Source organism: Caretta caretta, chromosome 3, assembly GCF_965140235.1.
Source record: "Caretta caretta isolate rCarCar2 chromosome 3, rCarCar1.hap1, whole genome shotgun sequence".
Lineage (NCBI taxonomy): Eukaryota > Metazoa > Chordata > Testudines > Cheloniidae > Caretta > Caretta caretta.
The window spans coordinates 142202825-142225520 of record NC_134208.1 but is presented as its reverse complement, the minus strand read 5'-3'; the positions used below and the strand labels follow the sequence as shown (position 1 = coordinate 142225520).

General features: G+C 41.3%; 1 protein-coding gene across 2 annotated transcripts in view; it reads right to left on the bottom strand.

Moving 5' to 3' along the window:
• The window catches only part of KIF26B (kinesin family member 26B), a 426203-nt gene that overhangs the window by 228810 nt on the left and 174697 nt on the right, over nt 1–22696 (bottom strand). For both annotated transcript variants that reach the window (XM_075126974.1, XM_075126975.1), the window contains one exon: nt 14811–14977. In XM_075126974.1, coding sequence (XP_074983075.1) covers nt 14811–14977 — 167 coding nt within the window. The remainder of the gene's footprint in view (nt 1–14810; nt 14978–22696) is intronic.

Sequence of the window (22696 nt, the reverse complement as noted above, 5' to 3'; positions counted from 1 at the left end):
TGGGGGGAATTTGGGATGTGCAGGGCCAGAGAAAGAGGTGACTTTCCCCAGCTCCAGGGCTGCGGCTGCCGGGGAGATATGGCCCTCCTTCCCAGCCACAGCTAGGGGGCTGCCGCAGTGGGGGAGAGAGGGAGAGACCCCACTCCTTCGCAGCCCCCACTTGGGGGCTTCTGCAGCGGGGGAGAGAGGGCACAACCATCGCATTAGAAAGGTAAGACTTCTGATATTAAAATACGAGTTGTGTGCTTTTATTTGTAGAACAAAAATATTAATTATTAAGTTTTTTTATATAGCACTTTTATCCAAAGCGCTTTACAATAGTTAGCTAACAGTACAAACAACATTTGGAAAGATCATTAAGTGGTCCACTGAGACCCTCACCAATTTTCAAGTGGTCCATGATAAAAAGAGTTTGAGAACCACTGCTCTAGGGTAGAACGGTCAAAAATATCTAAGGGATTTAGGAGCACAAGTCCCTGAAAAATCAACCATTGTTTAGCAAATCACAAAGACTGTGGTTTTGTTGAAAGATTAATGATCTCTGAAGGCCTCTTTTTGCAATCAGATATTGCTTTTCTATACAAACTACGCTTATGTTAATTCTGGCACAGGAGTTGTAGCAGAGATAAATTTGGTCATCTATGCTTATGCCTCTGAGCCTCTTAACTGTAATAACAGCAACTGATGAGGGACTAATATACAGAATAAAATTTAAACTATGGACCTTACATTTCAGAAATGAGGAGCAAAGCTCATTGCTAAGTACAGAAGCTAGAATGTGTTTAGGCTACTCTTTCTTATTGATAGGAGGTACACAAGACCCAGAGCTTCTACCACGCAGTGCACAAAGACATTCAGTAGATTAAACAGATATTTGAGTTACCTTTTGCATTGTAGTATAATCAGGTAGGAAAACATTTAAGTTATTGACTGAGGTCTTGGGGAGACAGGCAATATTTGCTCACTATCTGCCAGAGTTCCCCGATGCTGAGAACTAAACCTTTTCACGGATATGTACATCAGAAAAAGCATGTAAGAAAACATTCCCTCCTCAAGTGCAGTTTTTTCAACTGAAAAAAAAGCATACCAGCATATTAAAATTAGTGGGACAAATGCCTTCCAGAGGCAACTCCACTGACTTCATTTATATGTGAAATTAAAATGCACAAATTTGAAAAAACAACAAAGTTGTGAACAATAACAATTCACACAGACAAAAGCAAAGGCTGTAACTAAACAACAAATTCTCAACATGGGTGAGAGGAAAGTAACCTTTCTGGCTTTGAGGCATGTGTATTTGAGGCAGTAAATACAATAAATGATGCCCAGGTAGCCAGGCTGTGTTTTCTTCTTATTAAGAGTGTTCCACAGTCTATTGAACCAGTTGCTCATACGAGGAATTTGGGAATTATGCCATTGGGCAGCAATAGAAAGTCTCACAGCTGTCAAAAGAAAATGGAGGGAATCAGTTTTTCTAATGGCAACATCAGTATCAACACGCAGCAGCACTGTGGACATAGTTACATGGGAAAACCCTAAATCAAACTAGCTTGTATTTTAACCATTTCACTCATACATTTAGACTTATTATTCCTTTTATTGTTAATAAACGTAGGTCTGATACTGTGGCAGGTGCAAAAATCAAGAATCATAGTCCCTTCAGGTTTCAGAGTAGCAGCCTTGTTAGTCTGTATCCGCAAAAAGAAAAGGAGGACTTGTGGCACCTTAGAGACTAACAAATTTATTTGAGCACAAGCTTTCGTGAGCTACAGCTCACTTCACAGGATGCATACATCCCTTCAGGCGTTTCCCAAAAGCAGGCGCAGCATGTTTCAATCCCACTCATATCTGACTAACATACCTGTCATGGATTGGAACTTTAATTTTGCTGCTCAATGGTCAATAACTCGTTCCTGGATAAATGTCTGTTACACTATATAATGAATCATTTTCTAAATAAATTACTGTTAAAGGGACCCTGTGACTATGTTCAGTCCAGAAATATATATTCGTTACATTAAGGTAAATTCTATGCATTCCTACAGGATTATTTTGATCTCTGGAACATGCAGGGGGGTTACCTTCCTCTAAGTAATGTATAAATTTGGGCCCTAAACAGACTGCATGTCACTCCGAGTACAGCATTATTATACTATCAGGATAAAATAAACAAACAGAGGAGTAGTTTTTTTCATTTTCTGCCTTGCCTGGCCCCACTTTGAAAATTCTTTCTGGAAGGCAAGGACCATAATCTACTATTTTAATTTGTAAACAAATTCTAGTCATCTGCTGCCAATATACAATGTCCTAATTTAGCATGGAAGACCAAACTATTTGTTTATCTTTCTAGCAGGAAGCCAGGTTAAGTATCACAACTAGATTTTTGACTAGCACTTAAATATGTTTTCCTTTTCTTGAGTTATTGTTAGTAATGGTGGATGAACTTCAAAAGATTTCATGGTTTCATTCAGATAAACACCCAAAATTTTGTCTGCTTATCAGAACTTTGTACTAAACTTGTTAGATGACAGCCTAGCTCTGTTCCCACTGAAGTCAGTGATAAATTTTACTTTAATGCATTGACTTTAATGCAGGCAGAGCTAGTTCAAGGCCTACATAGATTTTGAAAATTCCACCTGCTGAATCTGCAAACCTGGACTAGAAACAGAGCAAGAAGGCTTCTTGTAGACACATGCAGAAACCAGAATTTCCATCCTGTAGAAGATCTGGCATTTCCCAGTTTTTAATTTTTAATTTATGGGGTAGTTAGTTTGTTCCAAATTGGAATGAAAAGTTAGAAATGCAAATTTTTTCATGGAATGGAAATTTTTAGAAGAATTACATTTTGGAGAAACTGAAATTGATTTTTTTGGAAAATTTCTGGTTAGCTCCAGGCTGGCTCCTGAGCTACGCAACTGCCTGTTGGGGGAGGGGGAAGAGACAGGCTTCCCGGAGAAATGTGTAGCCTATGTGCCTGCCAGATATGCAGCCTGGAGAGCTGGGCAGCTAGGAACTCACCAGATGGGTATCCCACAGAGTTGGACAGTCCACTTCTCACTAAGAAGATAAAATTTTAAAAAATTGCATTATTGTAACCTGGTGGGATGATTTCCATGATTGGAATTTTAAAATCAGAGGCTATATCCTGTTTAGGAAGAACATAGTGGGTAAAAAAAGGTCAGGGGGAGGTTACTCAGAAGTGCAGGATCTTGAGTGCACATGGATCAATGTGCTAACTAAATGCCCAGCAAGGGGACTGGTGGGGGGAGGTGTCTGTTAGAGACCACAGAGTCCAACCAGATCTGTATTGTGTGCAAAAGAAAAATTTTGTTATGTGGACTTAGTTTGGGAGATATATCCAGGAGAACTCATGCAACCAGTAGTAAAACGTCATTAGATAATTTTCTAACACAAAAGGGAGTGCACCCAACAATGAGGTTACTCTATTTTGGACCTCATTATGATGAATAAAGATGAATTCATCACTGGACTACTAGTTGGCAGTTGCCTCCAGACCAGTGTTTATGACCCGATTACATGCAATATGGGCAAGCACAGGATAGGCCCAACCAGTAATACATATACTTAGTGCTTTAAAAAGGCTAGTTTCTCAAAGCTGAGGAAAATTATGAGTGAAGTTGATTGGGAGGAAAAAAATTAGACAGAAAAATGTGAATGAAAAGTGGGAGTTCTTTAAGAAGAGTCTATTAGATGCCAAAAAGCCATAATTCCACAATTAAGAAAGAGGAAAACTTTGGCTAAAAGCCCGTCTTGATTCATTGGCAGAGTGAAGGCAGCCATTAGAAATAAAAAGGCAATATATAACAAATGGCAAAGGGTGGGGAGAGAAGAGATAGCAATTGATATACACTAGAGGTTAGGAAGTGCAGAAAATTGGTAAGGAGAGTTAAAGACAACAGGGGAAATTCCATGGTTGGCAGGGCTAAGGACAACAACAAGGAGGGGGAGGAGGATTTGTTTGGTTTTTTAAAGTATATTAAAAACAACAGAAATCTTATCAATGATAGAGACACATTACTGGATGGAGATGGTAAAATTATTTATAATGATGCAGAAAAGGAAGAAATATTCAATAAATATTTCTGTTCTGTATTTGGAAAGCAGGATGATTTATTCATAGTATATTAGGATGATGAAATATGTTTCAGTCCATTAGTAGCTGAGGAGGAGGTTATATCACATCTACTAGGGGTAAATATTTTAAATGGACATGCCTGGATAACTTGCACTCAAGAGTCCTAAAGGAGTTGGCTTAGGAAATCTCCAGCCTACTAATGTTAATTTTTAATAAACCTTGGAATACCAGGAAAATTCCACAAGACTGCTAATATTGTGCCAATATTCAAAAAAGGTAAGCCGGATGACCTGGGAACTTTAGGCGGGTTTTGCCCTGCCTAGCAAATGTCAAATAATATAATAATGGAAAAGCCGATATTGGATTCAGCAGATAAAGAATAGGAATATAATTAATATCAGTCAACATGGTTTATAACCATGTCTTGTCAAACAAACCTGATTTTATTCTTTAATTAGATTACAAGTTTGGTTGATAAAGGTAACTGTAGGTCATACATACATAGACTTTTTGCATGGTGTTTGACTTAGTACACATAACGTTCTGATTAAAAAATTAGCACTATAAAATATCAATAGAGCAAATATTAAATGGATTAAGAACTGGTTAACTGACAGGACTCAAAAAAGTAGTTGTCAACTGGGATTCGTCAGTAAAGGGGAGTGTTACAAGTGGGGTTCCACAAGGATTGGTACGAGGCCTGATTATTCAACGTTCTCTTCAATGATATGGAAGTAAATACAAAATTACTGTTGATTAAATTTGTGGATGCCACTTTGATGGAGTGGTAAATAATGAGGACAACAGGGCAGTCAGACAGAGCAATCTGGATCACTTGGTGAGCTGGGCCCATTCAAACCAAAATGTGCATTTGCCTCTATTAAAACAAAGTGCTACATCTAGGAACAAGGAACGGAGGCCATGGAGGAGCACCTCAGCATAAGCTCCCAATGCATTGCTGTGGCGAAATGGGCTTATGCAATCCTCAGATCTATAAACAGGGGAGTAATGAGTAGGAGGAGCAGGTGATTTTATCTGTGTATATGGCATTAGTGAAAATCTATATAGGAATATTGCATGTAGTTCTGGTGTCCACTATTTAAAATGGACACTGAAAAACTGGAAAGGGTGTAGAGATGAGCCACAAAAATTATTTGAGGGCTGGAGATAATGCCTCAGAAAGAGAGAGAGACTTAGGAGGTATGTATCCTAGGAGCAGGGGTGAAAGTAACTCCAGACACTTACCGGTACCGTATAAATACCTTCACAGAGAGGAAATACTGGGTACAAAAGGGCTCTCTAATCTAACAGAGAAAGGCATACCAAGAACCAATGGCTAGAAGCTAAAGCCAGACAAATTCAAACTGGCAATTAAGCACAAATGATTAACAGGGAGGGTGATCAACCACCGGAACAAACTACCAAGGGAAGTGGTGGATTCTCCATCTCTTCATTGTTTCAAACCAAGACTAGATGCCTTTCTGGAGGATGTGCTTTAGCCAAACAAGTTATTGGGTTCAATACAGGGTAACAGCATGAAATATAATGCCCTCTGTGATACAGGAGGTCAGACGAGAAGATCTAATGGCCCCTTCTGGCTTTAAACTCTATGAAACTATGAAGCCCAGGGAGTGGAGCATCCCAGAGTGCCTGGGAAGCCAGGTATCTTGGGGGCCAGTCAGCCCAGCATCCCACCAGAAGAGCACCTGGGCAGATCAGGGGGCTTCTGAGCCAGGCAGCTGGTAGCTCACAACATAGCCTAGGGATCCCCGGGCACTAGGTAAATTGGCAGGAAACCAAACAGGCAGTTTTGCTGGAATTATGATGTTCTCATGTAATGTTTTGATCCTGTCAAATGGGAATTTCTTGGTTACGTTTTTGTCTCCTATACTTCAATGCAAAGCATTTCAATCACTCAAGGGTTCACAAAATGTTGGCAGCCTGCAATCCCACACAATAAAATGGTGGGAAATGTGTGAATTTTCATTTATTTTCTCCCCAGCTTCACACAGCTCTGCTTACCAGTCCTTCTGATGAGAAGATATTTCGTTTTCATAGAATAATCCTACCATCCCAAAGACACCATCATTCACATTTTTCAGGAAGTTCCTCTGTCATTTCAGCTCTCCTTCTTTTCAAATTACTGTGCACAGGGGCAGGAATCTAGCCTTGAGAATTCTCCCGGAGGAGAGGCTACAATGGCATACAGCCAGTGGAACTAGGTTCTGCACCAGTCATCAGCCACTCCAGAACACAGGGCATACAGAAAGAAGCTCAGTGCATAATGGGAAAGGAGGTGGGTGGTGGGAGGAGTACAACTCCAGTAGACCAGAGTACAGCTGGTGTATGGTCACCTAAGGTACATTGCCACCTTTCTGCAATTACAGCAGCCTCTGGGCTGCTTAAATTCATGTCAGAGCCCAGGTAGCAACAATCAAGAAACTGTGACTGGCTCTCTGATGGCCACAGATGCCCCATTCCTGCTGCATCAAGTGGGTCTCAGCACAGGAGACAGCCTGGCTCATAAGCACTTATTTTCAAAATTGGCCTCTAATGCTCCATGCCCACGGCCTGAGATTGAGATGCAGAGAACACACAACTCCCTGTTAAGTCAAAGGGTACTACAGGTGCTCATCACCTCTGAAAAATCAGCCCCTAAATCCAAAACCCAAGGCACCCAAAATTAGAGGCCACTTTTAAAAATGTAACCCATAACTTTTCAGGCTGACTGAGATCATTGTGATTGCAGCTCTCCCTGCTCAAGCTTTAAAGTAGAAATATCTGTGGAAATGATTTACAGAAGTTTTTAAGGTTTCAGAGTAACAGCCGTGTTAGTCTGTATTCGCAAAAAGAAAAGGAGTACTTGTGGCACCTTAGAGACTAACCAATTTATTTGAGCATGAGCTTTCGTGAGCTACAGCTCACTTCATCAGATGCATACCGTGCTGCCAACACTCCCACTAACAGACTGTTTATGGGTTTTTAATCCTAGTAGTCCCCATTTTTCACAGTGTGCGCGCGATGTGTTAAGGAGAGGAGAGTGCAAACACTGGCCGCATTTGTTAACACGTATTTCTTCAGATGCCCAAAATACAACCCACAATGTAACCGTTAGGTATAGCTTGGTCAATGAATGAAAGAGAATTCTGTTAGGAACTGCATAGTTTGGACAGCAAGAAACCAAAACATGTATTCATCTAAGCCTCAAAAAATAATTCCCCTCAAAGTTGTTGAGGTTGGCACTTTCTTTTGGCATTTGATACTTTTAAAGCCTTGTGTCCAGCAGGAAACTGAAACATTGCTTGAAATAGCTGTCAGCAAAGGGTGCATCTAAACCAAGCCTCAAAACAGTTTAAAGAGGTACTGTCAACCTGAACGATCTGCAACTAGCCAATTTCAAAAAATGCGAGTCTCTAACAGCATATACAGAATTGGATAAGGAGTTTCTGCTGACCTTATACTCAGTCTTTTCCTAACAATGGAGAGTGTGCTGCTGACCCAAAAGTAACATGAACAAACATACTCTGGCCTATTCTTTCTCCCCTTCCTTTTCACTCATGCAGATGCTTACTGCCAAGGCAACTCTCTCTTCAAAAACAGACTCCAACTAGAGACTGCTAAATTGGAATTAATTTGCAAACTGGACACTATTAAATTAGGCTTGAATAAAGACTGGGAGTGGATGTGTCATTTCACAAAGAAAAACTATTTCCCCATGTTTATTTTTCCCCCTACTGTTCCTCACACGTTCTTGTCAACTGCTGGAAATGGCCCACCTTGATTATCACTACAAAAGGGTTTTTTTTTTCTCTCCTGCTGGTAATAGCTCACCTTACCTGATCACTCTCATTACAGTGTGCATGCTAACACCCGTTGTTTCATGTTTTCTGTGTATATAAAATCCTCCTACTGTATTTTCCACTGCATGCATCCGATGAAGTGAGCTGTAGCTCACGAAAGCTTATGCTCCAATAAATTTGTTAGTCTCTAAGGTGCCACAAGTACTCCTTTTCTTCCGTTTCAGTTTCACATTTGCTAGTGGCAAACACCCTCTTGCAGCATATGGGGAAGAGTACGCATGTGAGCTCCACAGACCACAGTATTACCGAACACAGACATTCAAAATCCTGAGTCAGGACCCCCAAAATCATGGTGGTTGTCTTACAAATCACAACATTTTAAAATTAATAAACACTGGGTTCTTTTTATTTGCCTTCTGGTTTTTGAGGCTTTAGGGTTCATATTTTCAGGCTTTTCTCCACAAGCAGGAAGGCAAGAAACATAATTTCCCCCGCCCCTGTTAGGATATAGATATTCAGGCCTGTCTGTAAAGGCCCATACTCTAAGAATTTAGGTGTATTCTTATCACTTGGTTAGTTATAGAGGTATAAAAGAAAGAATCAAAATCACTGTCTGCTGGTGTAAGGTCCTTCTCCTACTGTGACAGTCTGAGGCCCTGTTCTTAGGCTAAGGCCTTTGGCTAAGCAACAGAGGCAGCCATAAGCTGGGAAGCGACTGGTCACATCCTCACATTCCAACCTAGTCACATTGAAGTAAGGTGCTATTGGGCTGTTAGGAATACAATCCTGTCCTGATAATGCCTATCACCTCCAGAGAAAAGGAAGTGCCTAGAAAATGTAAAAGAAAACTTAGTTTGATAGCATTCTGTCTGGCAAGAACTCACTTATCAATAGCTGGGATGTGAAATCCTCACTTCTGTATTGTTTTGTCATTATAGTTCCCACTTTGCTATTGTTTGTCTGTATAATCTCTGTCTGGTTCTGTGATTGTTCCTGTCTGCTGTATAATTAATTTTGCTGGGTGTAAACTAATTAAGGTGATGGGATAGAATTGGTTATATAATCATGTTACAACATGTTAGGATTGGTTAGTTACATTTCAGGAAAATGATTAGTTAAGGTATAGCAAAGCAGAACTCAAGTTTTACTATACAGTCTGCACTCAATCAGGAAGTGAGGGGGGAGAATGGGAACAGGGAATGGGGGTGGGGAAATTGGAATCTTGTTTGGCTAAGGGCAGGAATGGGAACCAGGGCACAGGTGTCAGAGCTGGGAAGGGGGAACTAAGGAAGGAAACCGAAATCATGCTTGCTGGAAGTTCACCCCAATAAACATTGAATTGTTTGCACCTTTGGACTTCGGGTATTGTTGCTCTCTGTTCATGCGAGAAGGACCAGGGAAGTAAGTGGGTGAAGGAATAAGCCTCCTAACAGCCCCCTTCAGTGAAAGCTGCAATTATCACATAATCACATCACAGCGTTAAGAAAAACCACCAAATATCATGAAACTTGTCATAAAATCACCGAGAGTTGACAATGCTAAAAGCAGAGCATGAGTATCATCATCATTTGTGTGTCTAATAAATACACTCAGTACTAGTGCTCAGAATGAAGATGACCTTCTGAGCTGTACCTAGTGCTTTTTGAATAACAGCTCAATGGATATTTTAAGAGGGGGCTCTGTCCAATACTTCCTCCCTTAAGCTCCACATACCTGATGTAAAGTGTAGCCGTATAGAATGGGAATGGATTTCAATAGCAGAAGGGAAATTGTTCCAACTTCCCCTTCGATGTGGTGGCAGAAGTTTAAGGCGGCATTCCCCAGTAGCCCCTTTCAACACACCACTGCATCAGTTCCTCCCCAACCTGTCAAACCAGAGAGCCATGCAGAGTGCATGTGAGAGAAAGGGTTACGAGCAGTTTTTCCAAGAGAGGAGGCAGTTGTAACTGGAGCACGTCCCATGCTGAGTAGCTGCACGTCTGTTACGTGTGAAGCTAGGGGTTTTATTATCGTTTCCTCCCAAAATAATAAATATTTCAAAAATTTGGACATCTCTGTATTTTAACTGAAAAACATTTCCTGACGCATCTGTGAGTGCCGTGGTGTGTAGCCTCTGGCTGTTCCTCAAACCTTGGAAAGGCATAGAAAATGAACCCTAAGACACATTTTCAGGCCACTTTCAAGAGTCCCTGCTCTCCGGTCAGACTCAAATAATCAGAATACAGTGATACCAGGTTTCAGAATGAGCTTGCTATTGCTCAAGACACTATTATATTTCCTGGCTAGTGACAGAAAACAACCTTTACAACCACAAAAACAGCTAAACTGTTACAGTTTTTCACATCTCAAGAGAAACTGGCATTCATGCTTTTACTCTCCTCCTGAAAAACCAGGAGGGTCGGTCCCTCACACAAGAGCAACCCACCCAGTGCAAATATGGCAAATGAGGAGCTGGATTGGGTTACTGGTGACAGACTAATGCTGGGAGGACCACCGGAAGATTTTGGTACCATGCCTCACTGGTACCATCCTTGCTGTTCCCTTAACATTTTGAATGACTAGCAAGGTTGCCTACAGCTCTACATGTAAAGCTTGGATATATAACGCAGAGCAGGGAAGGCCAGATGAGCATATAAAGCCTTCTGTCTGAAAGAGAACAAAGATTAATCCCAGAAGTTTCCCTCCTGCCCTCATCATAGGCCCAGCTCAATTCCCACAGAAGTCAATGGGCGACAGAAGGGCTAGGGAGGCTGGTCCTAACAGATTGGTCTTGCTTGGTACTTATTGATGCTTAGCACAGTCATGCTCCTTTGGCCTGCTGGAAACTCCACGAAGAGACCAGAGAGGCCAACACTAGGAGGTGGTTTTCCTCCTGCTTGTTTTTGAGGAGGCAGCACTGGCATGTTCCGCTGCCCCAGTTGGTGCTGACATTGTCCTGCATCCAGGGCCCAGTAGGAGGTTGATGCTAACCCCATCTTTCAACCCACCATGCATGGCCCACATGTGAGATGCAGCATGTGACAAAGACCCGAAATGAGTGACCAAAAAAAAAAAAATTATTCATGCAGGAAATCTAAAATGCTGTGGGATTGATTCTTTTAGTATAAACAACTCTTCTTAGAACCTCAGTTTCATTAAAAGTTATTTACATCACAAGGGAAGTAACAGTAAGTCGTGAAGAGACACCTAATTTGCATGGAACACAGGTAACTGAGATTAAAATTAGTGATCTCCCTTAAAATGAAGGATGTTTGGTCGGTTTGGTGCTAGCATCCAAATAGTACCTCTGACTAAATTCAGCCCCTCAACCAAGACCATTGTTTGGTGTTTGGAATGTGTTATTTATATCTGCATTATCTGGTATTTCCTAAGTTTGCCAGCACAGTCCTTTTGGCAATTTTCATTTTTCGTGACTATAGAATATTCACAAACTCGCCCATGGCAATTTTGGATCTAACATGAGCATTGAGACGGCTCATGTTCGATGACTGACAGCTCTCCAGGCTTGTCAGAAGTCCAAGAGTCATTGCAGTCTTCAGAGGAGTCCCCAAGGCTAGCAGTTGGCCCTAGGCTAAAGTTAGTGAATATCACTGTCATAATAAGTGCTGCTTAAGAAGATCAGAAAAAATAAGAGCTCAGCTGTTCTCAGCCTGCTCCAACACTGCTACACTTTGTTTCTACCTGAATTTCAAGAAACTTCACAGTCAAAAGTTCTTAACCTGGTGTGTGCTTCATCCTAAAGCATTTCAGTCATTTGTTTCACCTCCAAGGGATGAGTCTTTACATCCAAGTATCCCTTGAGATGTTGTCACATTCCAGTATGCAATCCAGACTAGTGAGCGGTTGTGTCACCACGTGACCTGTAACCTTGGGTGCCTCACAATGCTTTGCTGCTTTAACTCCAACCAGGGCTGCTCACAAACAGCTTGTAGATCACACCCTGATCATCTGTGTATAGCTGCAGTGCTGGTCTAGAAACAATGACCCCAGCAGCCTGTCAGCAACACCAGCCACACTCTGGCTTCCACCAGCCTTGGTTACTACTTGCAGAGTGACCCAACACACAGCCAGTCCCAAATTTTCTCCCAAACATGTGGTCTGCACTGTCCAGCCCTCTTCTGCACAATTCAGATAGTATAGGTCTGTTACCTTGAAAGGGATCAATATTCAACAGCCTGCTACTTTAGCTGGAGTTACCAAACAGGTCAGTTTAATCAGAACTGATCCAGTGTTGTGCTTAAAGAATAAAACAAGTTTATTTAACTACAAAGAAATAGATTTTAAGTGAGTACAACTACCAGGTATTAAAGTCAGAAATGGTTACAGGAGAAATAAAGATAAAACACCTTCTAGTAGCTAAAACTTAAACTAGACTCGGTTCAAGGGAAAATCTTCACCACATGTTCCCGGAAACAGGGCTGACCAAATTCTCCAGCCAGGATTCTTTCCCTCCTTCCCCACAATCCAAAAATCAAAGGGCTGGTTCCTTTGTCATCTTAGGCGAAAGAGAGATGGGGGAGAGAAAAAGACTCTCTGAGGTGTTTTTAGCCCTCTCTTTTGTAGTCCAGTCACCCTTTGAAATGCACTTTCCTGAGAGTTACCCCGAGATAAAGTTCCTTCCCACTATGAGGAGAGAGACAGGGAGTCTCATGGTGAGAGAGGTTCCATGTTGTTGTTTGCTAGGTTTACCTCCTCCCCTGACTTGTCTGGTAAACACATTTCAGTCATGATTTCAGTTACATTCATAACTTTACATATAAATATTGCTATGTACATTTCATCAGGATATTATTGATCAGTGAGCTATTCCTTTTCAAATTATACCTGACAAGGCACATGCTGTACAAAGATTAATACAATATTACAATAGTGAGGTGTGAATACAGGGGTGTATTCAGTCAGAGATGTGTTTTATCTATTTGGGGTAAATACTATAGGTCTTTACTTAGATTATAAAAAAGCAGCTTCTACAGAGCTCCTTTACTCTCCAGACTCAAATTAGGAAATTGCCCAGGCAGTTCTTGAATTTACTGTTGTCTGTACAGTAAAATATGTCAAATAAACTGACCACAGTGGATAATTACTGCTCTGTCCAGGCTCCACCTTTAAACAGGAAACAGAAGGCTTGGCATTCTGGCTACTTCATCTCATCATGCTGCAGCACACCAGTGGGTCTGATTTTTCACTGCCTTGCCCCTTATAATCATTTACACCTGTGCAAAGTGCAGGGAAGAGGTAAAATGCTATCATTCTAATGGTAGCTTCTTAGACCCATTTTATCCAGGTGTAAATGACCACACCATGTGCAAGGCAGGGGAGAATCAGTCCCCTACACTCTGAAAACATGAGCAGTGGATTCCCCTTATTATAAGTAAAGCAAAGTGTGCTTGGTTTAGGTTGATGTCTTAGCCATCATTCCATATGATACAACCGGAAGCCCAGAACAGGACTGCTTTATGGTGTGAAGATATTATGTCTTTATATAGTATTCAAATATGGGTCCACTTTTGTCATGCAACGTGCGCTTTTTTTTTTAAACAAGAGACAACAAAAAGATGTGGGATCTCTGTGATTTCTGGCTTACAAGCAGATCCTATCCAAAAGTTCGCATCATAACTGGAGACTAGCAAGAACTTTCCACTGGCTCCACTTTAAATGCTATGATTTGCACTATGGGTTTTGAATGGGTTTCATTAATTTCCTGCATTTCACTGAAATTTACTTGGAGAAAATAAATCCTCTCTACTTGAACAGTCAGTGAACACTTAGCAAATGGGGCAAATCATCTTCATAAATCTACTTAAGTCAGTCCTACTAAAATAATTGCTGATCCAAATCTGCACTCCAGTTGGATATTACCATGCAAGAAGGCTTGACAAATCTCGCTGAAATTGCCTGTGATTAAGTAGAAAATGACAGCAAAGCAGGACCACTGTCATCCTGCCATGCTCAGCTTTGCAGCACCATATTTATAATGGGAAAGTGGAAGAGCTTTCCCAGTTCTGAGGTAAATGGAGTCGGCAATGGTTCCTATTAAATGCTGTTTTTAATCCAACTTTTGTCATAAATGAAATGTATTGAGTGAGATTGGCTCAATATGTACAGCCCTCATCATGGGAAGGAACAAATCAAGTAAAGGGAATTTCTTCTTTTTCCACCTCTAGTGTTTTCAAAGTTCAGAAATCTGAAATATTTTTCCCCTTAAAAAGAAAGAGCATCATATGGCATTAATAACAGCTGGACCTCCAGGGATTCAAGAAGTGTGTCTCTGTTGAAAAGAGGTGGATGCTTAGAGTTGGCAACACAAATTTCAGCTGTGGCTAACTACATATATGTTTAAAATTTATCTGTGTTTGACTTTTGTAAGACATTTAATAAATGGAGGACCAGATCCTCTCTTAGGGTAAGTCAATAGAGTCAATGGAGCTATGCTGATTTACACCATCTTAGGATCTGGCCCTAAATGTTTTTTAAATGTTTAATCCAGCATCCATTTCCTTTGGCGAAATGTGGAAATAACTATATATATAGATCACATTGGCAACATACATCAATATTTGCTATTCCCAAGAATCCTATGGTATGCTGCTGAGATCTTCTATTCCATCATGCCACCCACATTCACACAGGCCATTTTGGTCACTCAGATTCTATGGTCCAATACAAACAGGGAGGAATATATTAATCCCATTTCATCTTTTAACAAATAAATGTTCATACAGCAACAGTACATGGGGCATATACAAAAACCTACTGTACAGCCTGAATCCCAATTATTCAGCTCAGAACTCCAGTGCAGAAGGGTACTCAAACCATCCCTTTTCTGTTGCACTGACACCAGCCCTTTCAACACACCTAAGCTGGATCCAGGCATTCCAAATTGCTGTGAAGAACAGGTGAAAAGTCTCTCTTACCTGGCAAAAAAGGAGGCCGCCACTGAGGTGCCGGTTGAAGTTTCACTGGAGACATAGGTGCTCTGGGAACCAGGGAAGCTGTACAAGGAGGGTTTATCTGCATTGTAGCGGTTCAGCACTGCTTCAGTCAGTCCCTCTCGACCAGTCTCTGTCATCAGCTGGGAGATCTGAGGACAGAAAGAAGGAGAAGGCTCATTAGATGTAGCCTGCTGTCTCACTCCTCTGCAACGTGATCTAACTTTTGGGGGTAGGAGGGATGGAAGAGGAGTGGTACATGTGCCACACTTTTGCGGCTCAGTGAATGAGCTTATTGCTTCCATGGTGCTGTTTTGCAGCATTCTGTATCGGTCCTCACCTCATTTTCATTAAAAGTAATGCGCTAAATGATTACCCCCTGACATCGTACGTTTCAATTATGTCTGTGGTCTTCCTTCCATTTGGAGGGGAAAGTGTAAACCATTATCCTTGCTCAGTTTCAGCACAGCAGGGCACAACGACATTAGCCAATGCTTATTTATTAGAGAAAACAACCACAAAGATCAGCAAGTACTGTACTGGTACTGAGAACCTACATTTTATTCAGGGAAAATGTGAATTGGATGATGGGCTCAAATTAGAAATGTAACAAGATATTTATTATTAAAGAAAAATATACATCTGCATTTGTTAAAGAAAGCAGCACTAGAGTATCAAGCATTTCTGGTGACACTTCTTTTTATAACAACCCAAACAATCTGAGAAGTGAAGGAAAGTGTCATTCGGGGTCCAAGTGGACTATTTATTAGTTCTCTTGGAAACCAATGTTATAGTCACGCAGTCTAATTCTCACTGATTTTCCTAGAGGGTTTTCAATACCATTGGATTTCTCCCTCCTGATGTCCCACTATAGCAATCGTTTTCTCCTGTTGGCATTATGTCCTGTACCACGTAAATGGAAAGTCTATCAAGGCAAATGAGGAACTGCTGTCCAGTAAAATCTCAGTCCCATTCAAGCCTCTCTGGGTTGAGTGTTGATGCCTGTAACCGTGCAGAGGACAAAAAGCATTTTTTTTCTAAGTGCCATGAAGAACAGATGCTGTTTGTCTAGGACCTGATCCACTAAAATCAATTGAAAGACTCCCTTGGACTTCAGTGGAAGCTGAGTCAGGCCCTGACAGAGCAGCCCAGCACAAGTGTGACTATTTTTCATTTTAAGATTCTAGCCTGAAATTCTGCTTTTGCTTGGACCTATGTCAGTACTTCATAATCCTCTATTGTACCTCATACACTCCCAGTCCTTAACAAATTCCCTTCTCTTCTTTCCTTGTGGCACACACAATCACGTTTTTGCATACCTATCTGAGTGCACCTCTGCACTGCTAGACCCCTCCCAAATCATAGTTTAAATAGTTCCCCCCAAACTATTGCTAGCAACTGGTTTCCTTTATGGTAGAGCTTCTTCCTTCCACAAAAGGTTTTCTAGTGTCCAATGTCCATCTATTCTATTCTACTCTGGTTCTTATGCCACCCTCATCCCATAGTATGCTTAATGCACTTCTAGAAGTACATTAAACAATGTGACTAGAAACTATACAGTGCAGTCTTATCTTTCTCCCTGGGTGGAGAAGGGGGGGGGGGGAAGGAATTACGTGAGGGATTTTTTAATATGTATTTTGTGTTTGTGGTGCTATATATTTTAATTACTGAAGGTGAGGCTGACATGTGCCTTGCACTTGGAAAGGAAAATCTGAGGTCTGTGGAAGATCTTAGATCCTGCAGAAGCTCATTCCACAGTCTTGGATTGACCCATTACAAAACAAGATTTATCCTTAGGATGGATGATTCCATTATGCCCGACTTTAGGCCTCAACTTTAGGCCTTCTTTTTAGACATTCTTGGCCCAGCCAATTGTATGTCTTGAAGATAAGGATCTTGAGTTTGACTTTATATTCCAAGGGGAGCCAGTGTAGACAGCAGAGGTTGCGCTGCACAATCTTCTCATCCACTTATTGCTCCCCCCAACCCTGTCTTGCTGATCTAGTGCATGGAAGGAGTAGCACTCTCAGTAGCACTATTACTAATAGTTTTAATTTGGCTTCCAGGATGTCTCATGCATTTCTACCATGCACTACAACCAAACATTACTCTCCAGCGCTCTACGAAGAGATAAAGTGTCTGCCTTCCTTGTGACATCTAAAACTGTTCCACACAATAGTCAGTCAGCCCATGTTTCTCCCAACCCTCACAAACCCAGCTAGGCAATGAGTGAGTTCCTCACAACTGTGCCCTGTCTCACCCAATTACTCAACAGAACTAGACAGTCATCTGCTGGAGTGGTCATCAGCTGAGGATGGCAGCACGCATCTAAGCCTAACCTTCTCTTGGATCCTCCACCCCACATACCTAAACTCAGGGAGACTGCCATTAATCAACAGTCAAGGCCAACAAGAGATATGGAGCTGGTATATCCTCCCATAGGAGCTATGGAGTTGATGAAATATAAGAAGTGGACGAGTTGAGTTATCTCAGTTGCAATTTGAAATTGTAGTTTCTCCACATACTTCCATGAACCAGATAAGGATTTTCACAGCCTGTGCAACATATTTGTTTTAGCCACAACAGACCTCCAAAAGAGCAGGAAGGCGTGGCTGACAAGATGCACTCGTAGCCAACTGTGCCACAAATATTGATTCTACTGTCTCAAAAATTGCGACAGCCAGAAAATATCCTTTACCTCATTTGTAGATAAACTGCAGCTAAACAGTCTCCACACTTGTGGAGACACAGAGTAGGAAGCTCATGGATGTATATGAATGCAGAGCTGTCAGCATGAATAGAACAATGAAAATGTTAGAAATAAAGACGATCAAACCTATTCTGGATGCTTTCTGGAGGGTATAACCTCATGCCTCTTCAAAATTTGATTGGGCATTTTGTATACTGGCTTTTGTGTACTCCATTTTTAAAAACAGTGAAGTGTGCCCATGTTCCAAAGACCAGGACTAAAAAATGCTCAAATACTTACTGGATAGACATGGGGTGACTTTGAAAAGACATAAAAAGAGAATGTCCCCCCACCTACACACACACACACAGAAACTGAATCAGCAAGTAGCATGTACATAAAAGCAAAGGTCTTAAACAGCCACTACTTATCAAGTCACTTTTTCTTACACTAAAATATTAATCAAAGGGATTCAACAAGAAGCTGGAAATAACAGAAATATATTAAATCCTGAGTTTCTATGATATCTTAGTATGTAGGGGATGGGATAGAGGAGACAAATACAGTTGAGTTGAGGAGATGAATATCCTTTTGTGAAGTACAGAGGAATTTTGTTTATGCAAGTGTACACTAATCCCATTTTTCAGGATTTCCAGTAAAGCTTTTTGTAACACTGTACCAATATACTACTACTACCACCTAGCTCTTACGTAGCATTTTTCATCAATAGATCTCAAAGGACTACACAAAGGAGTATCATTATACCGAGTTTACAGATGGGGGAAACAGGTACAGGAAGGGAACTGATTTGCCCAAGTTCACCCAGGTGGCCATTTGCAGAGGCAGGAACAAAACACGTCTCCTGAGTCCCAGTCCAGGGCTCTATCCATGCTAAAAGGTTGGTACTGCTGTTCAAATTTGCATATGTGAAACATCTGTGTAATGATTACCACCATAGTCTGCAGGACAGACTGTGGTTAACAGTTCTCCTTCCTTTATCCGCACACACCCCTCTCATCAGTTGTTGCACAAAGCAGTAAACGGCTGGTGATATTTACACATCTGTCAAGAGCAGGCATTCTATTTCTAGTGTAGAAGTTTGCTAATCCCAGCTCCACCCACCTACCCGCCAGAAACTGGAGAGAAAACTCTAGAACACCAGGCCAGATTCTGAGTTGTGCCTCTCAGAATATACACCACAAGGTGGTGAAGGGCCAAGGCAGCTTCATGCCACTTTTGAGCCCCCACAATTTTTGTATCTGGCTGGGGATGTAAATGGCCCCCCAGTGTAAGTCCAAGCACTTCTTGAGGGGCTTGAATTTATGGTGCCATCCCACAGCTGTATATGGGCCATTCCATGGTGAGCGCACACACACCCCCAACACTCTGGAGTATGGCTGCCTATATGCCACCTACAAGATCACTTTGTACCCAGGAAGCTGCTAGCTGGGGGAATTGGGCTTCTTTCTGGCCCCTTTATACCACAGGAGCCATGAAAAGGGGCTCGAGTACAGTTGAGAATCTGGCCTGCTGTGTCTGGACTAGGAGACCAATCTTGAAAACTCTCACTCATTCCCACTGATGTCAAGGTGACTATTCATGAGAGTAAGGGCACGGGTAATTCAGATCTGGGAATCTATAAACAACTGATTTAAAGCTAACGTTATTGCATTTGCCTCTTTATTGGACCTGGCTACAGTGGTAAGTAGGAGGAATCCCACGACTCTCGTCAAAATTATTGTATCAAACAGAGCGAGCTGCAGATTTCCTGCCCGCTGGTGCACTTCATCCTCTTCTTAAGATGGTATTAATTTATCCCTGCCAAGTCTGACATTCATATATGGGACTTAAAAATATATATTTGAGAAGAAAATAGTTTGCCTTTAGAACACATGAGGTGTCAGATATTTAAAAAACAAAAATTCACAGGGCAGACACCTGCAGTAACCCTTCCAGCATTTCCTTTCCTTCCCACCCCAAGTCAAATCCTGTGATCTAGCATCAACACAATCAGTCTATCTTTCAGGAACAAAGTATCAAAGTATGCCCAGCATATACATTAGGCTGTTCAGTGATGCTGCCGTCCGACTGCTATAGACTGGTTATGAGAGCGCATTCTGGATTAAAAGACCTTAATAGATTTTCCCATTCTCTCACCTCTCTCCTCTGTGAATACATGCATTCCTTGTACCTCATGGTTTAACACAAGTCAATAGGACACATTTTGAGAAAGTCTTTTGTTAAAATATTGGCAGCACATCACTGCCTCGATCAGCAGCAAAAGACAAAGCATGGAACAATGCAGCCTTTCATGCTACAACAAAAGCTTCCGAGTGAACGTGGGACAAAACATATGTCGCTCCTCAGGCCCCATTTGTTGTCCTGTTATAAAAATGAGACACCTCCTCCACCTCCTCTTTTGCCACATCCTCAGAGTGAACAGCAATGGCTGGTGATAGATCATGATTTAAATTCTCTACTTTAGGAGAAAAAAAACATGGACTTGTAGTTTAACCACAGAACTTGATGTTAGAACCCTGGCTGGTTATCCCTACCCCTATTAACTAAACCTCAGGGCACCTAAGTTTCTCCATTTGTAGAATGGAGTTAATAGTATTTACATAGTAGGGTGCAATTCATTAATGTTTGTAAAGCATCTTCAACTGGAAGGTGCTATAAAAAAGCACATATTATTACTTATGTCATGGCTGAAGTTTGCCTTGCTTTGGAGGGAAGCAGAATATTTGGGGGTCACCATTAAATCTAGTTAAATTCAGCAACTACTTAACAAATTAGATGCACAGACTATCAGTGTCTGAGATACTGAATTTAAGCTAAAAACCTGTTACTGAAGGTTATTTGACACAATCTGCAGTATTCAGCAAGAGATCCTTCTAATCAGGGAAGAGATAAGATTGCTAGCCACAGGAAGGTGATAATAGAAATCTCTCTCTCTCTCTCTCTCTCTCTCTCTCAGACACACACACACACACACACACACTTACTTACTTTTCCTGGGCAATCTATTCTTTCTTTCAAAATAGCATAACCAATATTAACCCCTAAGGAAATGCCTGTCTGGCTTAGCATTTCAGAAAAAAAGGAATTCTTCTTCTAAAAGGAATGCATCTGATGAAGTGAGCTGTAGCTCCAATAAATTTGTTTCGCTCTAAGGTGCCACAAGTACTCCTTTTCTTTCTTCTAAAAGAGATCACTCTAAAAGATTACTAGATAACGAGGTTATATTTAAAGGATACCTTACCCAAACTCCCTATACACCATGACCATCATAAATATTTTGGAAGAAAGTTTAGTAACCTTACTTTTGTTTTATCTCCATCATGTTTCATAAAACTAATGAAAAGCAATCACAGCATGCATTACCTACCATAAAAGCCCAAGGCAGTATTTTTAGGTGAAACACAATACAATCAGACTTTTTGGTTTCCCTCAAATCTTTTGGGTGTGAAACTTGGTTTCTGATTACATCTTTGTTGACACTTCTAATCTGACCCTCACCCTTCAGATATGAAGCCATTTCCCCTTTTGAGCTACTCCAAAAAGCAGTATAAATGTGGAATATTTGTTCTTCGCATGTCTCCATCCTGCCCAGACCCATGAATGAAGCAACATAATAGAACAGTCACTGAAGATACAACTCATGATGCAATAAATCTAATTGCTCAAATCAATTCCAATCTTTCGTCACTGATTCAACCTGAAACATTTTAGTTTTCATTTAAAAAAAAAAACTTGCCTTATTTGATTTTTCACTTGCTTAAAAATAAGAAAACTTTAAAAAATACTGATTAATGATTTAGCGAAACAAAATAATGTAATAGCAGCCTTGGACAAATCAAGCCTAGCGAGATATGTAAAGCAAGTAACTTCTACCATGGCAGGACCAGGGCTGATAATATACTTTCAATTACACCTCAATTACTCGCTTCCTAGGTAACCGAATGTCTGCTTTTCAGCTCTACGCAGGAAATGTTGATACTCCGCTTCGAAGGGAGAAGCAAAATGAAGAGAGAAGAGGGAAAACTGCTCTTCTCAGGAGTCAGAGTAACAGCCGTGTTAGTCTGTATTCGCAAAAAGAAAAGGAGTACTTGTGGCACCTTATAGACTAACCAATTAGCTCATGAAAGCTTATGCTCAAATAAATTGGTTAGTCTCTAATGTGCAACAAGTACTCCTTTTCTTCTCAGAAGTATACAAACTATTGGACTGCCTCTCAGACTTGATCTAAGCAGTTTTCCCCAGGTGCAAGCCACTTACTGAGCCTTTTGAGATTGAAGGCAAAAGCCCTGCCCAAAGGTGGTGTCATTTTGGGAAGAAAAGCACCAAGTTCAGTCCTCCAAGAACTGCCAAAAAGGCCACTTCGGATCAGCAGCAAGCAGAACCAAGGATTGGTCCTCCAGCAGGTAGAAGGGCTGGGAGCAGGCAGAAGCCAACCAGAACCTAGCAGGCAAGATAAAAAGAGCCAGCTTCTTCTTCCAGTGACCGTTCTGGGTGAAATTGGGACAGGGAGGAAGGATATCCCCCTGCTGTAACCGAAGAAGCCTGGCCTGACAGTACCTGTTGTTCCGAACTCTGACAGTGCCTGCTGTTGAGCCAGGATATGTTTGGTCATTTTAAAGCCAACGTGGCCCTTTTGAGCTGAATATTAATTTAATGTGGCAAAAATCAGATGGGCTTTCTTCATGAATCATTGGTTCAGGAGAGTCTAGGACAGGGCCATACTCTACTATTCACCCAACTATCAAAATAAAGTTGGTACCTCAGGGTACAGAGTGAAAAGGAGGAGCAACCCCTTTTCCCAGAAAGACCATCATTTATCAAAGTAAAATGGGGGTTGTAATTTGAGGCCACTGGGGGAGAAGTGACCTTTCAAACCCCCACACGCACTACAGAGCACCAAGAACTTGCACTGCTTCATGTATCGGTCTCAAGCCACTTAACACAGCCAGATGGCAGCCCAGGCTTTCATTTGGACTTAGGCAATAATAACTCATGGGGGAAAGAATTTGGGACTAAATAACAAGAAGCCGCAGCTGAAGGAATTGTCGTAGCCTACAGTACCATGGCTTTACCCAGGGTTACTAAGCTAGATTTTTTTTCCTCCTGCAACCGTATTAAACAATGACAGCTTGAGGTCCTTGGCTACAACAATCCACTATTG